This window comes from Rutilus rutilus (assembly GCF_951802725.1).
Source record: "Rutilus rutilus genome assembly, chromosome: 7".
NCBI lineage: Eukaryota > Metazoa > Chordata > Actinopteri > Cypriniformes > Leuciscidae > Rutilus > Rutilus rutilus.
The window spans coordinates 45,106,871-45,128,960 of NC_140221.1; the positions used below are offsets into that span (position 1 = coordinate 45,106,871).

The 22,090-nt window shown below is 36.3% G+C and overlaps 1 protein-coding gene across 2 annotated transcripts in view; it reads left to right on the forward strand.

Moving 5' to 3' along the window:
* Positions 1-22,090, forward strand: part of LOC311293500 (ras-specific guanine nucleotide-releasing factor RalGPS1) — a 145,612-nt gene that overhangs the window by 115,960 nt on the left and 7,562 nt on the right. Inside the window, exons 11-15 of one of the 2 annotated variants that reach the window (XM_084413843.1) lie at positions 9,019-9,086; positions 16,561-16,687; positions 18,717-18,868; positions 19,897-19,945; positions 21,481-21,561. In XM_084413843.1, the coding sequence (XP_084269969.1) occupies positions 9,019-9,086; positions 16,561-16,687; positions 18,717-18,868; positions 19,897-19,945; positions 21,481-21,561 (477 nt within the window). The remainder of the gene's footprint in view (positions 1-9,018; positions 9,087-16,560; positions 16,688-18,716; positions 18,869-19,896; positions 19,946-21,480; positions 21,562-22,090) is intronic. The other variant, XM_084413844.1, reaches the window with a different exon arrangement.

Here is a 22,090-nt window from a genome sequence, read left to right on the forward strand (position 1 = left end):
TCCAAAGTATGTAAGGTAGCACAACTTGATCCCTTTTACTGAATCCAAAAGGTTTTAATTATATTTTACTACATATAAAGGTATTTTAAAGATTTTGAAGTGTCAAAAGGTCATTCGGTAAAACCGATATAGTAAATATTTAAATGGAATAATATTGTTTTTAATAACTAAAGGAACTACAATAATACAAATATAAAGCAGATAAGGCTCTTTTTTTTTTTACATTTCCCCTTTTCTCCTTTCCCTGTGCAATGTTTTACTTGAATATGTTGGAGTGTTTAGAGTAGTCCAATAAATGATTACATTTATGAGATCAGTGATAATTTTATTTAATATTTCCTCTGTGGTACACACTATATACTATCTCAACATCAATGTCAAATCAGTTTTTAACTTTCAAATCAGTGGTTAAACCTTAAACCAGACTTTTTTGGTGACACATTTTTTCCATCTTGTAAAAAATGACAAAAAAACAGTGTTAATTGATTGTACAAACCACAAAATCTTATTGTTAACACCTAGGTAAACTCAAATATAGTTATATCTCCATTCTATTTTTTTACACTTTTAAAAACCTTATTCGTCAATGACCCAACTATAGAACCAATTCTTAATGCGCATGTGAACGCCATCAGCGTTTCTCACAGGTTCGCGTTTAAAGTCTGTGTAGAGAGAATGGTGTCGTCTTGGCGGCCCCTAATTTAATAACAAATGATCGTTGCGACGGAAGCGAATCAATCAAAACTAACTTTAGCTGGAAAATAACTTTATTAAAGAACCGCTATAAAGCCAAAACAATCTTACCTTAAATTATCCGTTTATCTCTGTAAAGCTGCTTTGAAACAATCTACATTGTTAAAAGCGCTATATAAATGAAGATGACTTGACTTGACTATTTTTTAGCAACATTTTCAGACCATTTTATTTTTAATTCTGTGATATGATAGTATATATTACAGAATCGTGCGATCTGATTGGTTAGAGTCAGAATGACCATAATGCCTTAGTTTAAAGGACAAGGTCACCATTTTTCAACCTGTTTTGTGTTGTTGCGCTCTTGGAAGTATACACTACTGGTCAAAAGTTTGAATAATTAAGACTTTTTAATGTTTTTGAATGAAGCCTCTTCTGCTTACCAAGGCTGCATTTATTTGATTAAAAATACAGTAAAAACAGTAATATTGTGAAATATTTTTACAATTCAAAATAAATGTTTTATAATTGAATATATTGTAAAATGTAATTTATTCCTGTGATGCAAAGCTGAATTTTCAGCATCATTACTCCAGTCTTCAGTGTCACATGATCCTTCAGAAATCATTCTAATATGATGATTTGATGCTCAAGTAACATTTCCGATTATTATCAATGTTGAAAACAGTTGTGCTGCCCATTTTATCAGTTTTTCTCTAGTCATGTAGCACTGATTTTAAAACATAAAATAAAACCCATTGTCCCAATTGACTTCAATTGAACAGACAAAAACAACAGAAATATTCTTTAAAATATATTTCTTTGTGTTCTGCAGAAGAAAGTAAGTCAAACAGGTTTGTAACGAATTTGTATTTCTGGGAGAACTGTCCTTTTGAATAGAGGGATGAACACTGTATTTAGCTGACGTGAACATGAACACAGTGCAAGATCCAGTTGTGGTTTCTGTAGAATTATTGTAATCAGCAGTTATTAGTTACAACTTTAACCAGAAGCTTTAATGCTCATTTCAAAGAGAATGCAGTAGTTCTGTCTTTGTTTTAGTGTGAACTTCTGAAGTTCTCCTCGACCTCATTCCACCATGAACAGCTGTGAAGTAAGTTTGTGAATTAGCAATTCATCAGAGAGAGTTAAAAGAGCCGCTGATTATGCTGGATTTAAATGTTTATCCTGCGGGATGAGTGATCATCTGTGGGCCGCTCGTCCCAACATTGAAGAGGCTGTTATCATTGGCATGCGCTGTATCTGAAGTACATTACCGATATTAATGTCTCAACATGTGAGGGGAAATGTGACACTGAGTCCAATATCCTGATACACCCGTGCTAAAGAGCATTCGTCTGTTGAAGCAATCATATTAGCACAAAATTATGGAATATTATCTGGTGTTGCGTTTATAAAATTCAATTATCCTTTAACTGTCAACTTTAACAGATTTAAAACAAAAGCATCATGTTTCACAGTGCTTTTATACAGTACCTATCTGAAAGCAAATGTGTTTCCTGTGGACGGTCATCCGTGAAAGACTCAGACATAAACACATCCCAACATCACTCTTTCATTTAGCTCATCTGAAATCATTGTTTTCTTGGCTTGGACCGAATCCTGTGCTGACGACGGACAATCAGTTAAATGTCTTTTTAATCAGAGGTCTTCAGTTTCACGTGCTTTATACACAGGTTTGGGGAGAAACAGACTTAAAAATTGTGTTATATAACCAGAAAAAAAAAGGCTCAGCATTAAGGATTGGTCATTTTTACTGAACTGCTGAACAGGTGTACCTAATAAAGTGGCCGTGAGTGTATGTATTTTTATATTTTATACAAGCGGGAAACGGTACAGATTCAGGACAATACCCAACTTCCTTACTTGAGTAAAAGTACAGATACTACCGGTCAAATATTCCTCCGTTACAAGTAAAAGTTGTAAAAACTGATTTTTACTTAAGTAAAAGTACAGAAGTACTTGTTTTTAAAAGTGCTTAAGTATCAAAAGTAAATGTCAATGCATTATTTTATTATTGTTGTATGTAATACAGTATCTTATGCCTCTGAATCTATAGCCGCGTTTCCACCGAAATTACCCGGAACAATTTGTCCCAGGAACTTATTTCCCAGGAACTTTTTTTGCCCCAGACCGGCTGCTTTCTGCGTTTACACCGCAGTCTAAAGTACCGGGAAGGTAAACTGCGCGCAACTGCTCCTCCCAGTCTGCGACGGACAGTAATCAGTTTTGAGCTCCACATTTATAATAAGTATGGAGGAGATTCAAACTGTGCTGCAGTTATGTATTGGTTTACTAACGAGGTAATTAACAAAATGGCAGAAAATAGACGAGCACTGATAATAAATGATGCTTATAATTGTGAGATGCCTGGGACGAACGCACAAAAAAAATTCCTCTTCCGCAAATACGCATTATAAAGCCTGAACCCCGTCTATCAATCATAAATAGTGACAGTCTTGTAAATAGTTGTTTGTCACTAACCTTAAGCGCTATTTCAATCCTGTTATAGTCAATTTGGAACATGGTTTGGAGTGCCTTGCAATAGATGACTATAATTTATTTTATTAAAAATAACCCCATGCTTTAAACATTTGTCGGTGCTTATCCTGTTACACTCATTAGTATCAAATATATAGCAAATATGGCTTTTTTTTACTTGTGCTAAGAACAATGGGTCTCATTTAAGCATGCATAAGCACAAATTTGTGCCTGAAATGTGCATACGAATGTGTTGTTAATTTGCCGATTATTTTGTGAAAACTTCTCCAGTGAGTATAGCTTATTAGGCTACATATGAATTAGCCCACATAATTATAAATTAATTAGACCCAATGTATTTTTGTTTGTTATAATATTTCTTAAACATAGTTTTTAGTTTAATTGAGGCCAATGTGTAAACATAATGACTTAATAATAAAAGCTGTGGCAGAAAAGAGACGAGCACTGATAAAGCGTGTTCAGTAAGCTCGTAATGCTAACGTTAGATATAAAATTTGTATGTTATCAGCTATTGCAGACATTGACCGTGAGATGGCTGGGACGAACGCGCAGAAAGTTTCCTCTTCCACAAATACGCTTAATAAAGCCTGAAACTCGTCGCCAGTCCAGCAGTTTTTTTTATTAAATTCCATATTTGCAGACAGACAACTCCTACTGCATGAAGCCACGACACGAACCGCAATATATTTTTTAAAAAGGGAGGTTAAAAATAAATAAAATGCTGCGTGTGGTCATCCAATCAAAATGCGGCGTGAACACAACCAATCAGCTTGTGCAGCGCACAAGTCCCACCCCTGAAAGTTCCTGAACTTTGAAAAAGTACTACCTCGTGAGCAGGGACTATCGGAGGGGTAAATATTTACCCGGAACTTCATTTAGACCCTGGTTCCTGCGGTGTAAACACATCGAGTACCAGCCCAAAGTTCCTAGTTCCTGGGGAAAGTTCCTGCGGTGGAAACGCGGCTTATGACAAATTTCACAGTTAGAAGACCAAACCCAATGTTGAAAATGAAAATCAGGTTGATGTCAGATTCCAACGCCAGATTGACATTAATCTCCAACGTTGGACAGACGACGTAAATGAAAATCGGGTCGACGTCAGAAACCAACATCAGTCGGGTTCTGACGTCATACTGACTTTCATTTCCAACCAAAATGCAACCCCTGCAACCAAAATCATCCCCTGACTGACGTTACTCCTTTCTACTCAAGGACCGTGACGGAATTGTAGTGGTGTAAAAAGTACGATATTTGTCTTTCAAGTGTAGGGAACTTAAAGTAAAAAGTTTCCAGAAAAAATAATACTCAAGTAAAGTACAGATACTCAAAAAGTGTACTTAAGTACAGTACTCAAGTAAATGTAGTTTGTTACTGTCCACCTCTGGTAATTTTCAACCTATTTTAACGTCCAAACTATCACAAGTCATTCTTGTAACTTCTACAAAACCTCAACAGTAAGATAGCATTGCAAAAAAATGCTAATTGTTTAGTTTAGTTGTGCGTTGTTTGAAGTTTAGGCACGTATTCAATGTAAGTTGTAGTCATTCAAGCCATCAGGTCTTTCTTGCTGTTGAGTAACTGTAACTGTATTCTGTTAAAGTCACAATAAAAAGACCTGCAATAATACATTTTTAAAGTGGCTGATCCAGCTGTTTATACAACGAAGGAACTCTGAGCATCTGTCATGAGTGTTATTTGTGGTTTGCCGTATCTGAAATCTCCTGGGTGTTTTTTGCACAGCTCGAGGCTGTTTTATTGCGGGTGAGATGGGCTGAAGTCCAAATCTCCAGAAGAGATAAAAAAAGTGCGAGTGGACCATGATGATAGTCGGCGGTTCTCATGTGGTCTCCACGGTGACGTTTCGTCTGTGACCCCGTTACGACCTCGCATGGCCACAAACGCATGGAAACCGTAGGGTGTGCTATTGAAGTTCATCCAGAATTGACATCATTCTGCTGGCTTTATCCTGGCCCGACAAATCTCCAAATCCCAGCCTCCCTCATCACCGCTAGCCATCTCACTTTCTGTTCCAGTGCCATTGTTCTGGATGGGTTGAGAACATGAAAAGAAGCGGCCGGCTCTAGATCCACCGGTCTGGAAACACTACACATGAACTCGGGTGGAAAATCAACTTCACACACCAGACACAGAGGCTGCTGAATGAGCATTATTTCAAATGTAGAAACGTTTTGCATATTTGCCATGTAAATGTGCACTCTTAAAAATAAAGCTTCCAAACTGGGGTTTCCACAGCGATGCCTTAAAAAGCATTTTTGGTTCCCTAAAGAACCTTTCAGAAAACTTTCTTAAAGGGTAACTTTCTCCAAAATGCAACTTAGGGTCTTTTTTGTTCATCTACCCGAGGCAAACTTTCGTTTAAAAGCATAATTAGAATGGAAACTCCACTTTTAAGTTTGACCGTATTTTCGTTTTCCGCCAAATTGCCTTGTGAATGGGAGTGAATGGGGCACGACTATGATAGCATCAAAATGGCTATTTTTAAAACACTAAGAAGGCTCGACACAACATGAAACTTTGCTGGAAGTCTCACCAGGGGCTCTACACATGAACTCTAGCATTGACAACATTGTTTGTGTACACAGAGTTTACTAAAAAGAAAGGTTTTGAACAACTCACTGTCTCTGTGTCCGCCGGCATTTTGACAGTCAAAAATAGTCGATCTCTAGAGCCTATTTTTCTTAGTGTGAAGAACATTTAAAAAATCTAAAGAACCTTTTTTTTTTTTTACTTTGTGCAATGAAAATTTTCCATGGATGTTACAGATTCTTCATTGAACCATCAATGCTAATAAAAGAACTTTAAGAGTTTCCCTTTACTACACACTAAACGTGTTATTGTTTTAGCATGTAGACTTTCCTCCTCTTAATGATTTAAAGAAATGTCTTGTAATCTTACTATGGAAAAAAGGTGATATAAGAAATCAGTAAGATCCCCTTTATACAATTTGCTAACAAGTAGATAATGTGGGATGTTAAATAAGAATGACTGAACAAATCACTAATGTGAAGATTATTTATTTTGTTTATAAACGATGACAGATACTGCACTGATAACTGTAACTGTAAGGAATTTTCTTATGTTAAATCTTATTTTTTTATATGCATTTTTTTATTTACATATTTTAATTAATAAATATTGTGTTCTTATAATAATTAGCATTATTTTTGCTTTATGTACGCTGGGGTGAGAAATTATACACACATAAAAGTGCAATTGTTCTGTGGATAGTTATAACTACAGTATAACTAAATTAGAATTGAAAAACGTGTATTAAAACGTGTTTCATTTTTAGTGCTGTCTGCTTTAAAGCAGAGCTTTATGAACTTTAATTATTTGTTCAATTCTATGCATTAATAATTCTTATTAGGTTGTGTAAAGTTGATGCAACTGCATTGTTTTAATGCATATCATCAGTAAATGTGCAGCAGTGTTTTGTTTTGGTTACTTCCATATTTTGTTTCTGACGTGAATGCATCGCAAATCATAATCGCGGAGCTTCTCAGGTGCACTTTCTGTTAACATTGCACACAACAATTGGTTGAAATAATCCCTTTTTATAATGAGACATGTTTAGTTGGCATTAGCTCATACTCTGCAGTATTGACAGAAGTTGACTCAGCTTGTCGCAATGCACTCTGGGATTGGTTTATCTGCCCGGGAAACATGTGGTGCTGCTTTAGGATTTGTCGGCGGCGTCTTTTTGCCTTCCGTTTGGAAACAGCCATTTCGTCTGGAGCTTGTCTTTGAGGCCTAGAACTGTAGTCTTGTTAAGGTTTGGAATAGTTTTATGTTATCTGCTCTCTGAACTCTCAACCTCTAATCTCATCGGTAAAGATTTTTGTTTTCGTTACTGAGAAATGCTGTTAAGTGCAAATTACTAGAGAATGATTGATTGCTGTCATTAGCGTTTCTCCAAGGAATTCTCCACACCCATCTGACTCGGAATATTTCACCTTCCTTAAAAACAGTGTGTTATCCGTAAAGAATCTGACCTTTTCTTTCACAGATCCCCTGAACACTGTGCCAGGTTGTTGAGTCGCTGTTTTTGGCGGTTTCATTTTGTTCTTTGGCTATCAATAGTTAAAGTCTTTTTTGTGTTATTTATTTTTTAGTCTAAATCCAGTTTAATTTTCCTGGACCGAGGCGTACGGATGTCATTTCTGCTGATGTATAGGGCGGTCTAAGGCTTAGACTCTAAGCCATCTGAAAATATTCAATGATTTAATTATTACAGAGGACACGCAGTTATCGATCTCTTGTTTGGTCATAAGCGTCAATAACTGCACTTTATAGACTTTTATTGCACTTATATTGTAGGATTCTTTGATGTTATTTCATTGTTATTTATAATAATGACAAATAAAGAACAAAAAAAAATCGAAATTCAAATTGATTCATCTATTGTTTGTTAAAAAGAAGATAAGATTGCATGTTAAATCATTTAATTATAACTGTGAACAACTCAGAATAAAGGTTGAACATTTTTCCACATACACAGTATATTTGTTTTGTTCTTTGTGGAATTTATTTTCTTTTATTAGCATTACAAGGAAACAATTTGTAAAAAATCCATGTCATGACCCCTTTAAAGCAGAGCTAATTATTTGGTCAATAATTTGGCCTTTTGTTCTCACATGTTCTCACATTTTCAACAGATGTAGAAAATCAAAACCTTAACATCCCAATTTGCTTAAAGCGTCATGCAAAAATCTCGTTTTTTGAGAAAAATCTAGCTGAGACTGACCAGTAGTTGAAAACTTTTTTTTACATGTATGCATTTGGCAGATGCTTTTATCTAAAGCGACTCAGAATCTATATCCTTTTTTAAAAATGCATGCATTCACTGGGAATCGAACCTGTGACCATTGCGTTGCTAGCGCCATGATCTGCTGTTTTAGCTATACAGAAACTTTTGGCTTCGTTGTGTTTATATTGAACATTCCTTTCAAAAGCTCATGTTAGATTGTGCCAAAACTCTATTAAAAAGACTACTTTTGCATATTCTGTGAATCGCAGTTGATGGTGTGGAAATAAGAGATTACAGTTCAGTTTATTGGATTGTTAACAATGAGTCCCTTCTGTTCCCCTATAAAATCGTGAAATGTTATCGGCCCAGCAGATCCCGTTTGGGTGTCTCAATGTCTCCTCCAGGTCAAGTACGTGACTAGTAAAGCCAAATGTGAGCGTGAACTGTGTGGGGTGTTACTTCGCCTCAGAGACCTGTTAGGGCCTTTTATAGGAAAGGGGTTTTGAAAGATGGTGTTAGATCTGTTGGTTTGCAAGTGATGAAATCAGAAATCAGGCTCATTAGGGCAGGTCAAGTAGATGAACACTGACTAGGTGTTAAAATGTAAATGTAAGTGGCCATATATTAATGAGCTTGTAGTTTCATAATGATTTCTGATCCGTTTTGCATTGCATGTTTTTAGTGCACTGGGGGAAAGTTTTGAGTGTCTATTCATCAAACTCTTTAATATGAAAGAGCAGGAAAAATCCTGTTTTCCATGATATGCTTTTTTTTAATTCAAAGTGACATCTTTACTGTAACATAAATCTGAGTGCTTGAGGTTGCGCTGTTGGTTGAGGGTAAAATGTTATGATTTCACTAACACGTGTTATTTGGGGTTTATGGCAGATCCTATTCAACTAAATTCATGCTCAAACTCTGTACCTTCAGCCAGACATAAGTTGGTTTTGAAATATTAAATGAACCACCCTGAAGCTTCATGGAACTTGTGGAGGTTTTTTTTGTGAGACTTTTGCTTGTTCTTTCCATTACAGACTGTCTCTAAAAATTGAACCAGGGACCAGCTCCCCACGCATGGCCACATCTAAAGAAGATCTCGCAGGTAAGACAGCTGGTGCTCTCGAAATCTGATCATTTCTACTGTTACATATGCTCATTTAAATTACACTGCAATTCAAAATGTTTTTGAAAGAAGTCTCTTTTGTTTATCAAGGCTGCAATTATTTGATCTAAAATGCAGTAAAATTGTGAAATATTATTACGTTTATCCACAGGATAGATCAACATCTCCTAGCTTGTTTTAAAGGAATAGTTCAACCAAAAGTTTCAAACTAAGCTCTTGTGTTTCATGGAAGGAAGTATTTCATGTTACTATTTCTTTACCCCGTACACAACTATACACTACCATTCAAAAGCTTAACAAGTCTGACATTATTTGATCAAATATACAGTAAAAAGCACTAATATTGTGAAATATAATTAGAATTAAAAATTTGAATATTAAATATTGTAAAATGTAATTTATTCCTGTGATCAAAGCTGATTTTTTTTTTTTTTTTTCACATGATCCTTCAGAAATCATTCTAATTTGCTGATTTGCTGCTCAAGAAACATTTCTGATTATTATCAATGTCGAAAACAGTTTTGCCGCTTGGAAACTGGCACATGCTTTTCCAGGATATTTTTTAATGCATTTTTTTATTCCAGCTAATTAACGCTAAAAACATTGACAGCCAATCAGAATCCATCATTCTTTAAAGAGCTTGAGCATTTAAAGTGGCAGATGACAAAACTTATAAGTAACAGGACAATATCGTCTGTTGGTGTGGTTTAGTTATCGTTATCGTGATAGTTATTGTTCTTGGTTTGAACGGGTCTTTCCTGACCTCAAACTTCTGAATGTACAGCCTATGTAACTTACTGTACAGAAGAAATCCTAGTCTTTCCCCCCAAGCATCCATTGTGTTGTCCCATCTGAGTTCTCTAGACTGGCTGAATGAGGTCACTGGCCCCTGATGTTAGAGTTAATGAAGGGCTTTGAGGGGCAGAGGGAGGCCCGTCCTCTTTGACTCATTGAAAGAGCAAAGGGAACTGGAATGGGCTCTAATGTGGGCTGAGAAAACAAACAGCACATAATGGCTCTCAACGGATCCCTCGTTATAACAACATAGCAAATCGACATTACACCACCACATGGAGGCATCCGTCACTGAGCCCAGAAAACACAGATTAAAAAAACAGCTCAGATTTACAGTTCACAGATTTTATTATTATTATTATTTTATTTTTTTTAATGTCGAAATATAATCATCAAATATATCTGACATCATCCAAAAGCTTTTTCTATTCAATATACTATTAATTTCTTTTTATCACTCATTTTTGGGTGCCTTGAATTTATCTTTATAGGCGTTGTGAGAAATATTTCATCAGAGATAATAAACTTTTGGATCATATGATGTTATGTTTAGGGGATTAATTTACCATTAATTTATTATGGGTAATCATAAATAATTATGTATAATAATTTTACGCTTAATTTTAACTTGACTAATCTACAGTGTGTGTGTTTTGGCCCACTGCTCATATGAGCACATTTGTGCTGAAATTGAACAAAAAATAGTAGATTAGTTTAATGAATTAAATCATTAACTCCTCTAATTAAGGTATGATTTGGCTTATCAATGCCAACAACGGTTATGAGATTATTTTACGGTACTTATAACAAAAGTTCAAGCAGTCTGAGAGCACTTTCAGGGTCTGTTGTGAATATAATGAACATATGGCTGTGTATTTCTCATCCTCTTTGAACTGTTTAGATTCCTACATTGTAAATGCTGCATGTTGAAGTACGTGCTCACATTGTAAAACACTCGCCCGTGAGGTCTAGTCACACGTGTATCGTTCCTAGGCATTTACTCCTGAGCCTTGAAACCAAATCTATAGGTTTCCATGTTCGTAAAGCTTAATCTGGATGTTGTTTGTGTGGTTTCCAAGACGATCTGTAACCATTCAGCCTCTCTTGCCATTTACTAACATGTTTTATTCTCATTCCAAGGCCTAAGGTTAACGTCTACAACGTTTGTAGTGATTGCAGTCCTAAAGTTTTTGATCGTTAAAAGACGTCATATGCTTGGACATTTTTCCCCAGTGTAGCATCATGCCATCTGAATATCACCACCAGATGATCCGACCGAGTGCAATGTAACGCAGCGGTCTTGGGATATTAGCGCCATTTGGCTTTTCATTCGTCATTGTTTCCTCATCATTTTATCCTTAAATGCCAATGCGTGACATAAAGCAATGTTTGGTATATATAAAATGTTCTTTTATTGAATGAGATGCCTGTGGTTACATCACATCAAGTATTGGGCGGACAAGGTCTTTCCTGGAGTCTCAGGGTGACTGGCTGTTACGTAACCCAGTAGATGTGTTTGTCAAGACGTCCAGCCGAGGAAATGAGATCTGTCCACAAAGCTCAGGCCAGAAAACACATGAAAACACAGAACAGGCGTTTAGACACACCCCTTTCCTTATTATGACTATTTTCCACATTTGACAATAATAGTAAAGTCGTCAAAACTATGAAATAACAGAAACTGAAGTATGATGTAGTGACTAAAACATGTCGAAGAGGACCTAGTAGGCTTTTTTTACATTTCTTTAGTGTGTAATGTTGCTGTTTGAGCATGAAAAAGCTCTGCAAAGTTACAAAGCACAAAGTCCCTCCAGCGGGAGTTATTCTCTATATCAGTGTCACTGTTTCTGAACTCCCTGAAACGCCTCCATTTGTAGTCTTGAGTTTTCTTCAGGGAACAAACACGTCACAATATTCCTCATTTAAATAATTCATGCGCAGAATAAAGGGGCGGGGCCTGGTTGAGTTAGTTAGAGTGTGTTAAACTGGTGGTTATGGTGAGGGGCGGGACATTTCCCAAACGCGCTCGACCAATCACAACACACTGATCCAGCCGACCAATCAGAGCACACGGTGCTTTTCAGAAGGAGGGCCTTCATAGAGACAGGAACTAAACAGAGTGTTACTGACAGACTGGGAAGAGAGGAGCTGCAACAATGGAGAAAATGGGGAAAATAATGTGTTTTTTGAACATTCAATCATGAAAACCTGTTCTTATAGTGTCCAAAAACAAAATCAATACTGGAAAAGAGCATAATATGACCCCTTTAAACAAATCAACAGCTGTGTAGATTCCAGCTCTGCTCATTTTTCACTGAAAAAAAAAAAAAAAAAAACATTTGTTGTTGAAACTGTTTTCTCTCAGAAATTGCTAGTAGATTTCACAAACAGTTACAAAGAAATGGCATTGAATGAAACATGACTTTTTGAAGTTGGAAGTTTTTAATGTACTTATACTTGTGATGTTTTTTAAACACTGTTGAATGAGTTCATATGCATGATAAACACTTGGTGATTGATTTTCATCCACCATCTGTACTGTAAACATGCAGATACTGTATGTTGCAAAGAAACATTCGATTGTACGGTGGCCGAGAGAGCTCAAAACGCTGCACCCGAAGAAAACACATGCAAATAGAAAAAACACATGCAAATTAGGGAAACATCTTCATCAATTTGACAACACATGTGCTGCAAATACTCACAATGCAACAAAATACAGACACACGCTGCAAATACCCACTAGGATGTTAAAATAAACAAGAAACTCACCTTTCAGGTCATCAACAACACCGTTGAGGAGGAGACATTGAACAATACGCGGCCCTAGCCAGATTCGTCACTTGTTTGGGTCCCTTGAAACGTTTATGTGCTATTTGCAGCGTGTTCCTGTATTGGGTTGCGTTGTGAGTATTTGCAGCATGTGTTATTAAACTGATGTTTTGTTAACTGCTGGTGTGTTTTCTTCAGTTGCAGCATGTTGAGCTCTCTCGGCCACCGTACGATTGTATTATAAAAGGAACCCATCAATGTGTTTAAAGTAAGGAAAGTACAGGGTGTGCATGAGCATAGCTATCGCTCTGTGTCACTCGCAGAACACAGATGCTCAATATTTCTCAAATACATCACTGCCAAACTGTTAATAGCTGGAGACAGCCGGTTACATTCATGTTGGTAACGGCAGGTCTTACTCACAGACAGCGGAGGCAGAAACGTCTCTCTGCTGTGTGTGTTATTCTCAGCTTTGCACATTGCGCTCTCCCTGTCATAAGTTGTTTAGTGCATGCACTACCGTTCAATTGTTTTTGTTTTTTTAAAGAAATTAATATGTTTATTCAGAAAGGATGTATGAAGCTGCACAACTGTTTTCAACGTTGATTATAATCAGAAATGTTTCTTGAGCATCATCATATTAGAATGATTTCTGAAGGATCATGTGACACTGAAGACTGGAGGAATGATGCTGAAAATTCAGCTTTGATCACTGGAATAAAATACATTTTACTATAAATTACAATAGAAAATTGTTACTTTAAATTGTTATAATATTTCACAATATTACTGATTTTTACTGTACATTTGATCAAATAATTGCAGACTTGTTGAGCTTTTGAATGGTAGTGTATAGTTGTGTACGGGGAAAAGACATAGTTACCCAAGAGACTTATTTCCATGAAACACAAGAGTAGCTTAGTTTGAAACTTAGACATCAACTATTGGTTGAACTATTACTTTAAACCAAGCTAGGAGATGTTGATCTAGCCTGTGGACATCAACATCCACAACGTAATTAGAAATGCAGAGATATATGAGGCTCTAAAGTCACCTAAATCTCTCTGCTAGTAGCAAAAACAAAAGAAACATGCTACATGAGTTATGATTTCTGTACAGTTTGACCCCCATATGAGCTAAAACACATCGCTAACAGGTTATGCTAAACTCAAAGCATGTGTCTACCATACAATTCACTTTTAATTTGGAGATGAAGTGAGTTTATACACAATTATAAGGCAAGATCTGCCAAATTCATATAATGTATAAAGGCAATTTTATATAACAATTCTGTTTTTGTTTCATAATTTAATTTATTTAAATTTATTTAATACAGAAAATGATGTATATATAATTTTTTTTTTCATTTAATGCAATTTGTTCCTAGAGATAGTATTATTTAACAAGTGTAAAGTTTGGGAAAGAGAAACTGGTGCAAAGACACCAAAAAAAGGTCAGAAGGTGCCCTGAACAACAAGTAACTTTAATATTTTTTTGGTTTGCTTTGTTTGAACTTTCTTAAGATGTTTCAAGATGTTCCTAAAAGTATTTTTTTAAGCTAATATAATTAATTTAGCTCTCAATTTTACTATGTTTAATTGCATAAAAAGACATAAGAGACTGGATACCTTTGAAAATGCCATTTTCGTTTCAAAACACTAGCATTTCCAAAAAAACGTATATAATGCGTAAAACGTATAATAAAAACTCGTGAGGTGATACAGAGATAATGCAGTTCTCATGCTATTCTTCTGGCACGATCATTTTATTAGCAAAAAATCCCACAACTAGTATGGTAGTACTAGTACTAGTAGATGACAACGCAATTGTCATCCTTTTTTTACCACAGGACAGCAAATGCGAGTACATTTTCCACCATCTTTGCATGAATGCAATATGGAAACTGTACAAAGGAACATTTCTCTTTAGCAACAATATGAAAGTAAATGGCAGGCACAGCAATGCCGGTATAACCATAGATATCTATGGGTTCAATATGCGTCACATGACTCAACATGCGTCATCTTTTTCAAATACCTCCGTTTTCACAGTCCACACTACAACGCGAAAGTGGTGTTTTCAAATGTTATTAACTTTGGAGAACGGCTTAAAAAAGCTCTGTCTTCTTTGACAAAAACGCCGTCTTAGTGTGAACGCAAGGCCAAAACGGAGAGAAAAAGATGCGTTTTCAAACAAAAGCGTATTACAAGGCCTATACAAGCTGGTAGTCAGACTCATTAATGAAGGTTTTAACAAGAACCAGGTGAAGATCATTTCCTGAATATCCCACTGTGGCGTTTAGGCATTTGCATGTTAGAAACATGGTGTGAAAACAAGTATTCGTCTGACCCAGACTGGAAGAGGCTGATCACTGTTTAAGGCTCCATTAATTCTCTCCATTAAATGTGTCTAATGGTGTAAAGTATCTCAGCGTGATTCGAGTCATTAACATTGTTTCCACTTCCCCTTTTTTGTCCGCTGTGGAAATCTTGGTTATGAGCCCTTGAGTCTGAGACACTCTGATCACATGTTTTGATTGTTTCGTGTGATGAGATAATGAAGTTTAAAGAAATATCTCACCCAAACATTTGCTCTCCCATAAAGTGCTTCCAAACAATGACTTTCTTTCCTCTGTGAAACACTGGATATCTGAAAAGAAAGTCATACAGGTTCATATAACAACATGAGGGCTAGAGTTTTCTTTTTTGGATGAACTATCCCTTTAAAAACATTTGTGAACTTGTAAAACTGTCAGATTTGCTCTATTTCCTCTATTTTAGAAAAAGCAACTGCTAAATGCATAAATGGAAGTATTCTGAACTTAAAGCTGCAGTACATGTTTTTTGCACATAACTAGTTTGGACATTATTTGCAGTAAATGTGTTAAAAGTGATGTTAAGCTGTGCAACCATCATGTTGCTATGGGTGTTGTGGATGGTGTTTGGTTGCTATGATGTTCTATATGTTTTAAGCATGTTGCTATGCAGTTGCTAGGCTGTTCTGGGTGATTAGTTGGCCATTGTCAAGTGTAGTGATTTGGGTGGTAACTTGGGACAAGTTGCACATCGAAGTATAATACCGCTAATTTTGAGCGGTGGAAAGAGAGACATATTTTGCAATGCTAATGATTGTTTCCAAACTATTTTCCAAAAGAAAACTGTCGAAAAACTTAACTTAAACTGTTGCCTCGACAAATAACCGAAAAAAGCTGAAGTACTAAAATTACTAAAACAAAACATAAAACATGAAATATCAATAAAGCTAAATGGAAATATATTTTTAAAAACACTAATGCAAATGGCAAAAACACATAAAATGAATAAAACTAACATTAAAATGAAAAGTTTTTTTTATATGTTAACAATTAACAATACTTCTACAGCATTTATTAATCTTTATCGACATTTATTAATACATATTAGGATAAAAAATGTGTGCACTGTGAACTAGCATGAATATGAACATTTATATTAACTAACAACAAGTTAATAAATGCAGTAAAAATATGTTTTGCTTATTGTTAGTTTATGTTAGTTAATTCATTAATTAATGTCAACAAATTAAACCTTATTGTAAAGTGGTACCTTAAAGCTTATTCAAAATATGAATAAATACTACACTAGTCAATAAATGCTAAAATAACTCTGGTTGTAGTTCTAGAGGTAAAAGCAGGTTTCCTCTCTCAGGACTGAATGATCTTCTGTCTCCCTCAAGAGGCTCAGAGAATGTTAACATTTATTCTGTGGCTTTGACTGCTAAAGCAGAGCATCGCTGACAGAGTCTCCAGGGGTTTTCTTTCATTGTTTCATTGAGTGATGCTGACAACAATCAGGCATGTGAAGAGCCAAACTCATCCTTCTTCCCTCTTTCTCTCCTTCTCTTCCAGGTCCGTCTGACGTGCCTTTCATGGTGAGGTATAATCGACGGCCCACTTGCCCTGATGCCAGCGTGGGGGGCCATATTCCCACCCCACCGCCCTCACGCCACAGAAAGAGCCACAGCCTCGGCAACGCGTGCGTTTTCTCTCCTCTCATGTATACACACACTCGGGCCCTGTTTACACCTGGTATTAAGATGTGTTTTGGTCGATCGGATCACAAGTAGATGAGGGAGACACGTTCCCATTTACACCTGGTGTCTCTTTTATCCACTTTCGACCACTTCTGTCCTGAATTCTTCGGGTAAATCTATGGGCTTTTTCAGATCTTTCGATCTAATGGACGAAATAAGCTCACGCAATTTACATATGAACTCGACCGGAGACAACAGAAAACATGTGGAGAGCATCAGCTTTAGTTTCTGCTCTGACAGCCACAAGACCAGCCGAACGCTGTGAGTGTGTGTTAGAAATCAGGAATGGTGAGAGAACATTGAGCTTGGTGCGTTTTGTCATCTTCAAACCAAACTTGGGTCTCCAGCCGACAAAGTTTAAATCCCGTCTGGCTAGAGTCTTCCCATAATGTTTACTCATTAGTTCAGTAGGTGGAGAGTAAACAGTCTTTTGTGTCTGTTTCAACACACTCGACCACATGAGCGTTTACACTACGAAAGCGATCCGGTCGAATGCGTTTTCAACTACGGGTCAAAATGTTTTAGACCCTGTTTACTCCTGTATTTAGTGTCGTCCACTTGTGATCCGGACAACCAGAATGCTTCTTAATACCAGGTGACAGTAAAGACATTTATAATGTTACAAAAATTCTATTTATAATAAATGTTGTTCTTTTTAACTTTCTATTCATCAAAGAATCCTAAATACAAAATATTTCTCTGGTTTCCCCATAAATATGAAGCTGCACAGCATTGATAATAAAAAAATCTAAAAATCTTGATCATCAAATCATCATATTAGAATGATTTCTGAAGGATCATGTGACACTGAAGACTGGAGTAATGATGCTGAAAATTCAGCTTTGATCACAGGAACAAATTACATTTTACTACATAATCAAATAGAACATAGGTATTTTTAATTGTAATAATATTTCACTGTTTTTATTGTATTTTTGATCAAATAAATGCAGCCTTGGTGAGCAGAAGAGACGTCTTTCAAAAACATGAACCTCAAACTTGAACGCTAATGTAAATATCAGATATGCAGCACTTTTGCTTTAGGGCCCTTTCACACCTACCTTGTTTGGTCCGGATTTTCGGACTTTTCAGTTTGGTCCGAATCAAAATTACAGGTGTGAAACCTCCCAAACAGACGAAATTTGGTCCGAGGTAGTCTCGGTCCGGATCAAACTGAGCAAAGGTTTGGTTCGTTTCTAGTGTGAAAGCATTTTCTGTATGGTTCGGACTTTCAGACCATTTACAGGAAGTTCCGGTGGTTCCCGCGTAGCCTAAACAACTGAAGAAGAATATTTATGTGCAGATCTGTCAGTCCTGCCCACCGCGCACACACACACACACACACACACACACACACATTTGTCCTGCGTCCTGCCGGCGACGAAAAAATGTTCGCACAACGAGGACGTTTATTTGGCGAATTTGAACTAGCCTCGAGTATAGCTGGAGCTGCAGGGAGTAATGCCGTAATAATAACAGTATAGTGGCAACGCTATGCGTCTGTTCATTCATTCTTGTCAAAGTTACCCGCCGAATTGACAACACGCTGACATCTGACGCACGTCCGTTTACAAACCAATCAATGTCAAGATATGCAGCCCATATTGATCATGCGACAGGACACAAGTACGTTAATGTAAAGTTCTTTAGTGCGCTCGCATAATTGCAATGTGAAACCAAACCAAAACTAACCGAATGTATACAATGTATCAAAACATGACCTTTGGTTTGGACCTTGGTGTGGACTTTCAGGTGTTAAAACGCCCTTAGTCTGCCAAGTTTACCTCGCACTAGAAACTGGTTAAGATGATGTTGTTGAACACTCTCTCTCTCTCTCTCTCTCTCTCTCTCTCTCTCTCTCTCTCTCTCTCTCTCTCTCTCTCTCTCTCTCTCTCTCTCTCTCTCTCTCTCTCTCTCTCTCTCTCTCTCTCTCTCTCTCTCTCTCTCTCTCTCTCTCTCTCTCTCTCTCAGTATGATGTGGCATTTCGGTGTGGTGGAGAGTAAAAGTGCGACGTTCCCCACAGAGAAACCCCGTCACCTGCTGGACGACAGCTTCTTAGAGTCCCAGAGTCCGACCCGGATCAATCCGCACAGCTCATCCGTGTCCAACGGCATCTCTATAGGTATCACAACAACCTGATGCGCTTTACACAAGCACTGCATGTCCCGGGTGTTATCCCTCCACTTCAAATAAATAAATGCATACATAAAATGTGGAAGTACTTGGAAGTAGACAGGCCTAGCATGAATGTGAAACTTTTGGTTACACTTTATTTTAATGTGTCTGTGTTACAGTGTAATTAAACATTGAATTACTTAGTGAAAACAATTAACTATATGTACTTACTATAGGGTTAGGCTTGTGAATAGGGGTTGGCTTAGGGTTAGTTGCATGTAATTATGCATCATTTATAGTTATTATAATTGCACTTTATTTTACAGTACGTGCATTAACATGTACTTACAGTGTTTTAACCTAAGAAAGTACTGGTTAATATAAGGTAACTACATGGGTTAAGGTTAGGTTTAGGGGAAGGTTCAGGGTTAGTACTAGTTATTACCCAGTTATTGTAATTACTATAATAAGTATATAGTATGTACACAGGGAACAGGACTACTGTTATTACTACAGTAACTACATGTAATGTGTAACAAGGACACTGTAAAATAAAGTGTTACCAAATTTTTACTTTACTTCTTGTTGTGTTTCTGATGTCATTCCTGAGGGCAGATTTCAGGTATAATTGCATGTATTGTGCAAGAGGTACTGTACCACATGGCAACAAGGTTGAAAGACTAAATATAACTTTACACAGAGAAAACCAGTGATTCTACCACACAGATCACATGCAACACATACAGTAAAGTCAGTAAACACCCCATGTACTTCCATTGTTGAGGTATTTTTTTTTATTCTTCATGCTGATTGGTCAATAAAGTGTACGTCACTGTAGAGACTAACTATTAACCTTAGTTATAGTTAGATTAGAACATTATTCCACAACTCTTTTTTTTTTTTTTTTTTTTTTAAACCTAGAACTTTATGCTGAACTGCTTTTGCACCTTATTGCTTCATTATCACAGTCAGAGATGAAGGATTGTGTGATTTGTGCTCAAATGGAAACGGTTGAGGTGTGTTTCTGTTTATCAGGCAGCAGTCAGAGTTCGTTCTGTGGTGATCTCTCCCCGGGACTCGAGAGGTGAGACTCTGTCATGTAGTTATGTGTCATCTAATATCATATGCTCACATTACAACTTTATTATGGGTTACTCAGATCATTCTAGAGTAAAACTGAACTATTATGAAAAAGAAAAAGTCTGTGATTACTAATAAGAGGTAATCTAACTGGTAACCTTTACAATAAGGTCACATTAGTTTACAAGTTAATGCATTAACTAATAATGAGCAATACATTAGTCGGTAACCTTATTGTAAAGTGTTGCCATAAAACCTTCATATGATCAACTGCCATGTATCTTTTCATACTAAAGGTTAAAAATGAGAGTTCTAAAAAGAATGTCTTTTATTTAATTTTTCATTCAAATTTCAACCGTACTTACTTTTTGTTGTTGTTTAATTGTCGTTTCCCGTTATAAATGTTTAACATCCATTTATGTCCATTCCACTGAAAAATGTGTAGATATACATACAGCAAAACACAATAACACAACTAAAGCAAACAAAAACTGGTCTCAGAACAGTTTAAGGTTTAAGGTTCGACTGACAATGAAAAGTAATTTAATCACCCTTACGTCGTTCCAAACCCGTATGACTTTCTTTCTTCTGTGAAACACAAAAGGAAATGTTTAGCAGATGTTCACGCTGCTCTTTTCCATGTGACCGAAGGGCTGTTAAACATCATGAAGCATTCAGATATTTTGCACTAGTCTTAAGTTTGCACTGGAACATATGAATACAGAAGACTTTATATATAGTGTTGAATATAATATAAGTCGAATGAACTGTGAAATGATGTTTTTTGGAAGTTGAAAGTAATCACTGTACTGTATGCTTTAACTGCATGGAAAAGAGAAAAGTGAATAAATGATGAGAAACTCTAATTGTTGGATGCACTATCCTTTTAGCATTTGCACAGATTCAATAATTTAATAATTTTTTCATTAGTCGGTGAGACTCCGTGTATACACTTCACTACATTTAAGATTTATGCATTTGAATTGCATATACAATTTCCATCCATTTGATTTACACAATTTTAACTAATAAACTTAATGTGATGCATATTTGTCAGTCATACATAAATGAAACGGGTAATATTTCTGTGATTGGACTAATAAATTGAATGTTTAAATACACAATAACTAGGTTCATGTATCTATTTTCAAAATAAATCCAATTTGTTTCATACATTTTATTTGCTGTTATACAGCTAACCATATTTTAACAGTATAACAATGCATAACAATGCACAGATTTATGCTAATTCTGCTCAATTTGAATGAATGCATTTTTAGATTATGTGAATAAAATCAAATAGCTAATAATAAACAAAGTTTTTTTAGTGTAGAAATCTTACCCATTTCTTTTAATTATGACAGACAAATATGCATCACATTAAGTTTATTTGTTTATGTTAAAATTGTGTAATTCAAACAGAGGGACATTTTATATGCGATTTGAATCCCTAAATTTAGGCCTAAATATTTCTTTTGAGTGCAGTTATCGGCTCAAATTGCACTGACGTTAAACTGATTGTGCCGAATGTGCAAACAGGGGCCGCATGTACTCGACTCTGGGCCCTAACTGGAGGGTCCCTCACCGCAACTCCCCCAGAGACCGCAGCCATGCCCACAGGTACCAACTCCACGGGGTCAAAGGTCACCTTCTCCATTCCTCTGGGGCGTCGGGTTCACCTGTCTCGGCATGCAGCGTCTCTTCTTTAACATCCCAGTTTTCCCTTTCTTTCGGGTTTAGACCAAAGACTGTCCTGTCTGTCATCTGTCTTCTCTTTTTCCAGATGTCAGGATGTTTATAGACCAGAATTACTGTATTTCTAGAAGAGAAAAGCTCTGTTCTGAAACCTAATGAGCTGCCTTACAGTCCTCTGTCCTCTCGGTCTACCTAGAGACTTCCTTCTGATGCAGAATCCTAACTGGAGTGACACTGAACATGGGCAGCATTCATATCACATTTACTTTTACATTTGGTCATCTAGAACAGGGGAGGCAAGGCAGTGCTAGGGCGCAAAAAAATAAAGATTAAACTAAATAAATTAATTAACTGATTAAAATAAATAATGACAATTAGGTTAAAATAATTAATAAAACAAACAAAAAGATTAAATAAGATTAATTCATTAATTAGATTACAATAAATAATACAG